Source organism: Nuphar pumila, chromosome 2 (genome assembly GCF_984573655.1).
Source record: "Nuphar pumila chromosome 2, dmNupPumi1.hap1.1, whole genome shotgun sequence".
In the NCBI taxonomy this organism is placed as follows: Eukaryota; Viridiplantae; Streptophyta; class Magnoliopsida; order Nymphaeales; family Nymphaeaceae; genus Nuphar; species Nuphar pumila.
This window is the reverse complement of record NC_143250.1, coordinates 752,898-763,655: the sequence shown is the minus strand read 5'-3', so window position 1 is coordinate 763,655 and position 10,758 is coordinate 752,898. Positions and strand designations below refer to the sequence as shown.

Below are 10,758 nucleotides of genomic sequence, written 5' to 3'. Positions count from 1 at the left end.
TCTTCTAGATGCTAAATTTCATTTCTATTTGTTGTCAGAGTAATTCATAAGAAATTCTGTTGCTCGCCGTCCAGCGCAGCGATTGGCCCATCCTATTTTTTCAAAAGAATCTTAAGGTCAACCATCTGCTTTGGATAGTATATTAAATGAACGACTGGCTTATACAAATATAGGGGGTTCTCGTTGCATTTGTGGGCCTGTTCTCTTAGGTACCTTATGTTGATGCGAGGGACAATGCAAACAAACTGCTTTCTATGATGACACAGAAAGGAGAAGATGTGTTGTTACGAGAACAAAAATATAAAGTACCTTGTAAAGAGCCAAAAGCCTCAGCCAGCCTAAGCTCTTTCATTTTCACATAAAGTTCTTTGCCTTAACTTCACTTTTTTTTTTTTTTAGGCTCGGGTTTGTAATCCTAAATAAGCACAAAAATTAGCATTGTAAGTAGGACTCACCCCCTGAAACTATAAAGACATAAATGGGTGCATCTTTACCCAGGTGGCAGGTACTATCTCCGGAGTAGAGAAAGTAGGCTAACATGCATTTCTGCTACGACGCCTGGAAATGGAGCTACAATGTTGTGCAATAAAACCAGACATTATTACAAGGAACCCCAATATCATAGGGGCGACTGTCAAGCTTGTAGCAAAAAAGAAAAAACCATTGGGAATGATTAAGATAGGGGGTGGAAAGAGAGGTCGTCAGATGTGCAAAAGCTTATTGAGTCACATAATTAATACATTAATCCCCTCTCATGTCGTTTGTTGCTCTTCAGAGCCCCAGATCCTGTTCTCCTATGGACTGGATCGAAAGGCAATTGTGGAGCCGATACCGACTTGATAATTAATAAATTAATCTCTCTGCTTGTTGCTTGTTGCTCTCTAGAGCTCGAGATCTTGTTTTCCTAGAGACTAGATCAAAAGGCAATTGCGGAGTCGATACACCTATTGTGGAGAGGGTGGTGTATGTTCCCCCCCGGATGATTCACTGAATCCCACGTCTGTGTTTGAGGTTTTGAATGAGCACCACGTATACAAGCACATGGGGCTCGTATTCCCGTGTATGTTGACATAACTTTACATCGGACTCTGGTGTTGTTGCAAAGACTTAAGTACCCTTTCTTGCTATTCTTCTCATAAAGTGATGGTTTGAAAAAATAACAAAAATGTCCTTCATTCAAAAAAGAAAAAACAAATAGTTCAAAAAAATGACAAACATGTCCTCCATCCAGAAAGTCGAGGATGATGTTGACTCTTCAAAGTCTTCTTCTTCTTTCTCCGTTCAAAAAAAGGACAAACATGTCCTCTATCCAGAAAGTCGTGGATGATGTTGACTCTTCAAAGTCTTCTTTTTCTTTCTTCGTTCAAAAAAAGGATAAACATGTCCTCCATCCAGAAATCGATGATGATGTTGACTCTTCAAAGTCTTCTTCTTCTTTCTCCGTAAAACACTGTAAAACCCTTTTTCTCTCTCTAGAGAAGAAATCAAGGGAGGCAAAGAGTTCTCCCTGAAAAAGGCCATGAACATCAACCCTCTCACTCTCTCTCCCTTCTCTCTCTACTTCTGTGCACATCCAACAGACGATCCTGCATTGCTCCATCAAACATCGACTGACCTGCACACTGACTGTAGCATCGTTCAACTTGAAGAGTTGTGGAGTCTGATTCAGAGTTTTTGCCCTTACAGAAGAAGAGTTCGGGGACTCCTCCCAGCGTGGGTAGCATCGTTCAACTTGATTCGTTGTGGAGCCTGATTTAGAGTTTTTGCCCTTACAGAAGGGGGGTTCGGGGGCTCCCCCTGGCACGGATCCCGTTGCGCGGTCAGCGGGCAGGGGTTCAGGGAGGGCCGCCCCTGGCGGGGGGCAGCGCCCTCCGGACCAAATTTTTTTGGGGCCTTCCAACAACGATTTGTAGTGTTATCGGGCTTTCTTACAGCGATTTGTAATATTTTCGGGTCTCCAACGAGCCCCACAACGATTTATAGTGTTATTCAGCTTTTCAACAGCGATTTGTAGTGTCTTCCGCAAATCACTATAGCGATTTATAGTGTTTTTGGATCTCGCTAATAGCGATTTGTAGTGTCTTCCGCAAATCGCTATAGCAATTTATAGTGTTTTTGAATCTCACTATAGCGATTTGTAGTGTCTTCCGCAAATCGCTATAGCGATTTATAGTATTTTTGAATCTCACTATAGCGATTTGTAGTGTCTTTCGCAAATCGTTATAGCGATTTATAGTGTTTTTGAATCTCACTATAGCGATTTGTAGTGTCTTCCGCAAATCGCTGTAAATCGTTGCCCGAATTAGGATCAACTTGTCAATGTCATATCTCCTTAACCGGAGGTCATATTCCAAATCCGTAATAAATGGTGTCTTCGTTATTGAGTCTATTTTATTCTTGTAAATTTTACGCAATTTATATTGTCATTTCATTCCCCATTTTAACTAAAAACCAGACCCTTATTATTTTGTGTTATTTGAGTTGCACAACACCATTCTCGCTTGACATCCACATCTTGATTTTGGCATGCTCCCTGTTGGATTTTTCATTGATTTCTTCCAACCTTGCTTGGAACAAACATATGTCTTTCTCACCACGACACCCGGGACTCGCGCCGGGGGGAGGCCCCGGACCCCCCTCCTGTAAGGGCAAAAACTCTAAATCAGGCTCCACAACGAATCAAGTTGAACGATGCTACCCACGCTGGGAGGAGCCCCCAAACCCTTCTTATGTAAGGGCAAAAACTTTAAATCGGGCTCCACAACGAATCAAGTTGAACGATGCTACCCACGTTGGGAGGAGCCTCAAAACCTTTCTCCTATAAGTGTAAAAACTCTGAATCAGACTCCACAACTCATCAAGTTGAATGATGCTACCCACGCTGGGAGGAGCCCTCAGACCCCCCTTTTGTAAGGGTAAAAACTCTGAATCAGACTCTATAACTCTTCAAGTTGAATGATGCTACCCACGCTGGGAGGAGCTCTCAAACCCCCTTTTCTGTAAGGGTAAAAACCTTGAATCAGACTCCACAACTCTTCAAGTTGAATGATGCTACCCACGTTGGGAGGAGCCCCCAGACCCCTCTTCTGTAAGTGTAAAAACTCTGAATCAGGATCTGCAACTCATTTAATTGAATGATGCTACCCACGCTGGGATGAGCCCCAAAACCCTCCTCCTGTAAGGGTAAAAACTCTGAATCAGGCTCCACAACAGTCAATGTGCAGGTCAGCCAGTTTTTGATGGAGCAATGTAAGATCTTATGTTGGATGTGCATAGAAGCAGAAATAGAAAAAAGAGAGAGAGTGAGAGGGTCTTAAATAATCATCTTCGGGGCACTTAAGTCTTTACAACCACTCCTTTTCAGTAATCGTCATTTTTTTTGCACCAATGGAGGAGAGGGTACTTAAGTCTTTGCAATCGCATCAAACTCCAACACTAATTAATGCCGACAAACATGGGAATACGAGACGCACATGCTTACATACATGATGCTCTTCGGGACCCGAACATGAGATGTAGCTAACTGCCCTGTTGGGGGGGGAACATATAACTTGCTTCGCTTATTGTGCCCCCCCCCGCCCGGCAAAGCCAAGTAGATGGGGGTTATACGGGGAGGACCCCTATGACTTGGTAAAAAAGAAAACACTAGCCTTTGCTAGGGACAACGAGAGCCCCGTGTGGGCAAGGTACGCCCACTCTTCTCGTGAGAGTTGGAATGCTCGGTGACAACCTCTCCATTGTCACCGCCTGGCCTCTCTTGCTACCACGGTAGCACCTACTGTGGTCAGCACCAATCATGTTTGGGCGGGCATGGTTCATCCTACAATGCTTCGGGCCTTTTGCTCTTCTAACGTCAAAAAAGGTGGCCAGCCATTCGTCAAATCAACTGGGCATCTCAGTGACAGGATTGGACACCTGCATTCGATTTTACTGTTCTCAATGAGAGCTTTTTATAGGTGGGTGATGACGATCGTAGCTATGGCAGGCTGAGCCAACACAACCAGATCTTCCTGCCAGAAGTAGTTTCTTTGGGTTATAAATAAAAAAAAAGATATTTTTTAGATGGAATTTACTAAGCCCCAAGGGGTTTGGTGGAGTGAAGATGTGGAAAGGGGCCTCCAGCATGACTAGGTCTCTGATTTCGATAATGGTTTTCTTGTTCTTCATATAAAAAAAAAAAACACGAGATTTACTAACATACATTGTATCCTTTTTTTAAATCAAACAAGGGATTAATGAAGGCAATGGATAAGCTGAAGCTTGGTGACTCCATGGTGCCAACTGGTGTGTCGTGTGACCACAGGCAGAGCCACGTTACGGGTAGGGTGGACACGTGCCCACCTTGAACCAAAAAAAAAAAAAACTTTAATGGGTAATGGGTCGGGTTGGGCAATTCCCACATTGACCCAACGACTATGTGGATAGTGTCGACCCTGACCCGGAAATGCCCCAAGTCATGGTGGGCACCGATGCCCCTTCCCAACTTCTCCCATTTTCTATTCTTGTGGACCAGACACTTCCTACTAAACTGGGATTCAGTCGGATATCGGGTAAAATCCGATACATTGACATCCCCTACCAACCTTGAAGCATATGTGTTGAATATCCCGGGAGGCGACGACGTCATATGAGAAAAAGATTAAGGGTGTTTTTGGCAAATACGCTCGTAATGGGAGAAATCTTGGGGCCTCCTGCCTATAAACACTCGTCCTCCGGCTGAGGGAGATCCGTTGCTTTCTGCTGCTCATTGAAAACAGAAAGGGTGTAAAAAAAAGAAAGAAAGAAAAAGTCTTTCAATTTTTATTCTTATTTTTGCATGCCAGGAATCGTTACGAGAGCGGAGATCTGTCCTCGTAATTCGTCGACAAACCAGAGAAGAAATCGGAGTTTTTTTTTTTTCTTTTAATATCGAGGTTTCTCTTGACGACGGAGAACCATCATCTTGAATCCGCTGGGGAATTTCACGCGAGAATCGTTCTGTTCGGAGGGTTCATCAGAGCCATTTCGATCTCTCTTCCTGCGTCCTGATCTGTAGCTGTGGTTAGTATCTTCGTCTTTCTTCGATCTTTTGAATTTCAAGTTGAAACCGGACGTTTTCGGCTTTCGTTTCGGGGTTTTAAGTTGTTTCTGTGGGACTATATAGGGTATCAATGGGGGGTTTCTCTCTCAGATTGCTAAAGATATCCTAGTTTGGGGTTTCCTTGTTCCAATAGTCTAAGATCGGTTGAGACCATTATTTTTTTCTTCTGATTTACTTGTTGTTTTTAGCGCTATTAGATGTTTCATTTGAGAATATATACAAAGATACAGATTCTGGGTTTCCTTTCTTGTGTTAAATATTTTGGGGATTACGGATTTACAGGTTTCGTTGGTGAATTCTTGCTCCGTTGAATTTCCCTAAATCTGCGATGATCGCTGTTTTTCATGATCTAGATAGGCGTGAGCTTCCCATTTTTGTTGTTCCTGGCGTGCTTACCTAACTAATCGCATTTTTAGTCGGATTTCTAGAGAAGTTCTGAGAAGATTCCAGTTTTTTTGTTTTCATTAGTTTCTCTAAGATAATTAACAAAAATCGCTTTCTTTCCCCCTAGTTTTGCAGGGTTCCACGCTCTGAGCTATTGAGAATTGCTGATTGTTTTCTTTTCTCAACGTTCTCTTTTGGGTAGCAAAGCGCGAGATAATGATTTCTGCAGTCAGACAAACAGCGTCACCATTCGCCTTGGCTCCCGACCTTCTTTCACATAAATCACAGATTGGGAAGTTGAAGTTTTGTCCTCTTTCCTCTGTTCCATCGAAGAATAGTCCTTTCAAATCTGGCATTCTTACCTTCAAGCCCCTGCACATCTCCTCGGTCGTAACTTTTCAATCTGGTGCAAGATTGAGAAGCAGCCGACTTGAGGTTGTCTCCAAGGCATATGAAGCTGATCGGTCCGAGCCATTGAGAGATGCAGGATCCGCAGACATTGAACTCCCCAGTGATCAGACGAGGTCAGCCGCTGCTCAGAAGGTGAAGATTGGGATCTACTTCGCTACATGGTGGGCTCTGAACGTCGTGTTCAACATCTACAACAAGAAGGTCCTCAACGCCTTTCCCTTCCCATGGCTGACGTCAACTCTGTCTCTTGCTACTGGTTCCTTGATGATGCTTGTTACATGGGCGACAAGGATTGCTGAAGCACCCAAGACGGATCTTGATTTCTGGAAGGCCCTTGCCCCTGTAAGCTATTGAACTCGGATGAACCTAACTTTTAGTTGGTTTATTTGGTTTTCATCCACTAAGTACTCCTTCTCGTCCGTTTTCTTATGGATAACGGTGGCTTGTGTTGTGAGAAGGGTCAGGCAATCAGGGAAAAAATCTTAAGACGCATTTCTTCTAGATAATTAGCATCACGAACATGCCACTTGATTGAAAGGTTTAACATTTAGGAATCAGATATTTGATTTCTTGTGTATCTCTCTTTAGAGTGGCTATCATATCCGTGATTTTGCAGGAACCATGCCGTTTTTCTTTTGCGTTCTTATTTTTCTCTTTTATAAGGAATTGGCTGCAATTCAGCTACTGTCAAAATTTGTGGGGGATGATCTTGGAAAACAGTATATGGGACTCGTTTGTTGTCCCCTTCTTTTTGAAAGAACAATATAGTGTTGTTCAAAGTTTAGTCAGGTGTCTTGGGCTATTTCTCTTCTCTCTTTGTCTGGGGTTTCCCAATGTACCATCTATCAAGTCGGTGTATGAACAGCCCTGGTTCTTAAGGACGGTGATGATGTTTACATGTACTTCTGTTTAGTGGCTACTTTTCCAAGAAAAAGGGAAATTTCGTGTAGTGGTTGTTTTCTCAGAAGCTTTCTCAATATGCAGGTAGCTGTCGCACATACAATTGGGCATGTGGCTGCAACAGTGAGTATGTCGAAGGTAGCAGTATCATTTACGCACATCATCAAGAGTGCTGAACCAGCTTTCAGCGTGCTGGTTTCAAGGTTCCTTTTGGGAGAGACGTTTCCAGTGCCTGTTTACCTTTCCCTGGTCCCTATTATTGGTGGCTGTGGTTTGGCAGCCGTGACGGAACTTAACTTCAATATGACTGGTAAGAATTTTCTTAACTTTTCCAATTTTTAAAAAAATAAGTTTGGTATATAATGGCACCTTAGGAAAAGAAACCTAGCGTGTCATTTTACTGATTTATACGATTCTATGCATTCGGTTGTTTTTGGCAAAGAAATTAATTTTCAGGCCTGCCACAGATTTTAATGGTTTTTAGTCTTTTACTTTATAAAGTTGTTGGGGGAGGTTTTAACTCTATTCCCTTGGTGTCGGTGTTATGCATAGGATTTATGGGTGCAATGATCTCGAACATAGCTTTCGTGTTCAGAAATATTTTCTCCAAGAGAGGGATGAAGGGAACGTCTGTTAGCGGGATGAACTACTATGCTTGTCTCTCTATGCTTTCTCTACTGATTCTTACACCGTTCGCTATAGCCGTGGAGGGGCCCAAGATGTGGGCTACTGGTTGGGAAACTGCCATCCGTCAAATTGGTCCACACTTTGTCTGGTAAATACAAAAAGGCCTGAATTCTTTATTTTTAATTTGTATGAGCACACTTATTTATTAGTCGTCTTTATTTCTGTTCACAGTTCTCCATGTCTTGTGTTCTTTTTTATGTAAATAAATCACTAAGAGAACATATTTGATTGTTTTTTGTATATAAGTGCCTATTCATGAATTGAAGGGTGTCTTGTCATCAATTGTTGCTTTTTCTGGTTAAATGTTTCTTGTTTGGGGACTGGGGAGAGTTCGATCTTGTATTCCTTTCATAGATCTCCACGTGTCTGACCATTACTTATTAGTCATCATTATCGTGTGACTTTGCCGACCTTTTTGTCTTATCATCCACCTCTATGTGATCTGTCCGTGCCATCACCCTTCTCTATGTGATATGCATATCAGCATAGCCCGATGATTTTGATGGAAAAGCACTTGGGATAACTGTCTCAATCCATTACTTAAGCTTGCATAGAAGTGGAAGGGAAAAAATGGAGATCTAGTCAGCCGGAGTGGGATTGGTTATAATGTTTATGGAATTCTGACCTCTTGTAAGTCAGGCCCCTCCTTGGATCCTATTGCAAAAATATACACTCATTTTTTTCCATAAGTGCTTGCTTATGTTGCTGTACAAATCATATCAATAAGAAAAATACACAAATCCATATGTACAGTTGCATTAATTCACTGAATGTTATTCATCTTCTCAAGTATGATGAAGACTTCCACAATGATTCTCAGGTTATGGTGTTCCGTTTGTATCTTAAGATATTATATTAAGTTGGAGTCTTTCTTAACTGGCGGGAATCTTTTATAGTATTTTATGCTGTGGCTTTCATGAAAAAGACAACTCTTTGCTGACGCTGAGAACAGGAAGATGAATTGTTTGGACATAAGCTCGTATCTCGATCAAAAAATCTTTCATAATTTGTCATGCATCATTTTGATGAACGGTGTAAAAATGATATATTTGTGACCACTAGAGCCATCTGATTGGATTACGCCTCTCATTGTGAATTGCTCAGATTGGTTATATGATGTTTTTTGATGATCGGTTAACCACAGATCACAGAGGAGATATCTTGTGATCCAGGTAGCCTTAAATATTATAGTTTCAATGGAGTATATTTAGGCATGATGATGTTCTGTTATTGTTCATCCTCCATATAGTTTCACTTCATTACGTAGATGGATGTTTATTGTGCATTGATTTAATATTCTCGATACACGTGCATATTCCCCTCAAGATTGCTGATGGTAACTTGTTCGTCTTCGTTTTGATGGGATCAGGTGGGTCGCAGCTCAGAGTGTGTTCTATCACTTGTACAACCAGGTCTCATACATGTCGTTGGATGAGATATCGCCCTTGACATTCAGTATCGGCAACACCATGAAGAGGATCTCGGTTATTGTCTCCTCCATCATCATCTTCCATACCCCTGTGCGACCCATCAATGCCGCTGGTGCTGCCATTGCCATTCTTGGAACCTTCCTATACTCACAGGTAATATGTCCGAACTTTGGCATAGCCTTATGTTTGTTTCATCTTCCCCTGGTTAATATGTGAACCCGAATCACAAAGATTCTCTCTCTCTCTCTCTCATGTTCTATGATTATCTGATCTCTGGCAGGCAAAACAGTAAGGATGACGATGCATGCCTTCTTCCTCTGCCATGGGGAGATGTATCTTCTTCTTGGTGGAGGCGGGCTCTTGAGTGGAGCATCCGATTTTGTGTGGTTCATTCAACCGCTTTAGTTGATGTAGGATTTAGTTCTGTGCATGTAATTGTTCTTCCGTGTTTTAAGGGTACAAAGAGCAGGATATGTATGATGACTGATGAGGGTTCACAGCATCGTCCCGTGGGGTTTTAATGGCGAACAAGCGTATTATAAATTTGGAAGAATAAAATATTGGTTATAGACTCCTTGGGTTGAGAATATGATAATAAGTTTTGATGCAGCCTCCACGGCAAGTCTTGAGGGCACTATGTGTTTCCATTATTTATAAAATCCACTACAAGAATTTCAACATTTACTCCTAAACAATTTGTAGAAAAATTTATATATTTTATGTTTATGTTTCAATTACCTTGTGGGTACGCAGGTATTTGACATCGTATCAGACCGAGACCATAGGGGGTCTATTATTTAATAACTCGTATGATTAGCCGTACGGATATTCAAAAGGGACGGTTCATGACCGAGAGAGTATTTTTCAATGACTAGAACAAAAATTAGGATGCACCCTATGATACTTGTACAGAAGTCTTGAATCTACCATCTAGGATACATTGATAGTTTTGGTCTCTTAACTTCATAGACTGGGACTCGGTGAGACGCTTAGTTTTCACGAAAACAAGAATGTCTACGAAGTTTGTACCACCTATTTTCTCTAAAGTAAACCATGGGTTTGGTAACATATACCGTTTTTCAGGTATACTTAGAGCCCGAAGAATCTGGTAACATATACTGTCTTTTAGGTATACCCAGAATCTCGAAAGTTTTATATTTATGTTTTATTTAACAATTTTTTATAATCACGTGCGAACATATCGCACTACCAGGGGTCCGGTAACATATATCGTCTCTCAAGTATACCCAGAATCTCGCAAATTTCATAATTAGTGATACATTTTTATTTTTCAATTGTATTCATATACGAGCCTTCGCACCAAGGAGATTTTCAAAATTTCGAATCTGCAACTAGGTTTGAACACATGGTATGCATCTTACCAATTGAGGTGTCTCATAAGCACCAACCATATTTCTTGGAATTCGGCTTGACTCAGAGCTCACATTTAACCATTTGTTTTTTGAACTGGGGTGTACACATTCGTACCCCACGATTGATGCCATCCACGTGGTGTGTCTATGTAATATATTTTCTTTTCATAAATGCTCTTACCTTAGACTTGTGAACTCGTAGCAAGTCTCTTTATTATTATTATTATTATTATTATTATTATTATCGTTTTACCCCGCACATAGTGTATTTTTCAATTGGGCTCGGTCTGCAATGAGTCTTTGACATGTTGTCGCCTTGTGGCTGTTGCGACCAGGATAGTGTCCTACCAGTCACCCACGATCGGTGAGGAGTTGGACCCATTGATCAAGTTGCCACACTTGCACGGGTGCAGCCCCAGCTACCACCCGAAAAGGGAGTCGCTGAGCTGCAATGATTCCAGCGGTTCTGTGTCCTACTTTTCTTTTCTTTTTT

General features: G+C 41.6%; 1 protein-coding gene across 2 annotated transcripts; it reads left to right on the top strand.

The window, feature by feature from the left end:
• The first annotated feature begins 4,721 nt into the window (after nucleotides 1–4,721).
• LOC149844370 (glucose-6-phosphate/phosphate translocator 2, chloroplastic-like) lies at nucleotides 4,722–9,584 on the top strand. Of its 2 annotated transcripts, none has more exons than XM_089994330.1 (6): nucleotides 4,722–5,040; nucleotides 5,592–6,217; nucleotides 6,860–7,085; nucleotides 7,328–7,550; nucleotides 8,832–9,045; nucleotides 9,173–9,584. In XM_089994330.1, the coding sequence occupies exons 2-6, from the start codon at nucleotides 5,681–5,683 to the stop codon at nucleotides 9,182–9,184; spliced, it is 1,212 nt and encodes a 403-aa protein (XP_089850456.1). In that variant the 5' UTR covers nucleotides 4,722–5,040; nucleotides 5,592–5,680; the 3' UTR covers nucleotides 9,185–9,584. The 2 variants fall into 2 exon arrangements, with proteins under 2 accessions (XP_089850456.1, XP_089850458.1); XM_089994332.1 differs by having other exon boundaries at nucleotides 4,730–5,040; nucleotides 5,600–6,217.
• Nucleotides 9,585–10,758: the final 1,174 nt, after the last annotated feature.

Coding starts and splice junctions, on each gene's coding strand:
- LOC149844370 (XM_089994330.1), top strand. CDS start 5,681: ATGATTTCTGCAGTCAGACAAACAGCGTCACCATTCGCCTTGGCTCCC. Junction 6,218..6,859: donor TCTGGAAGGCCCTTGCCCCT/GTAAGCTATTGA, acceptor CTCAATATGCAG/GTAGCTGTCGCACATACAAT. Junction 7,086..7,327: donor ACTTAACTTCAATATGACTG/GTAAGAATTTTC, acceptor TGTTATGCATAG/GATTTATGGGTGCAATGATC.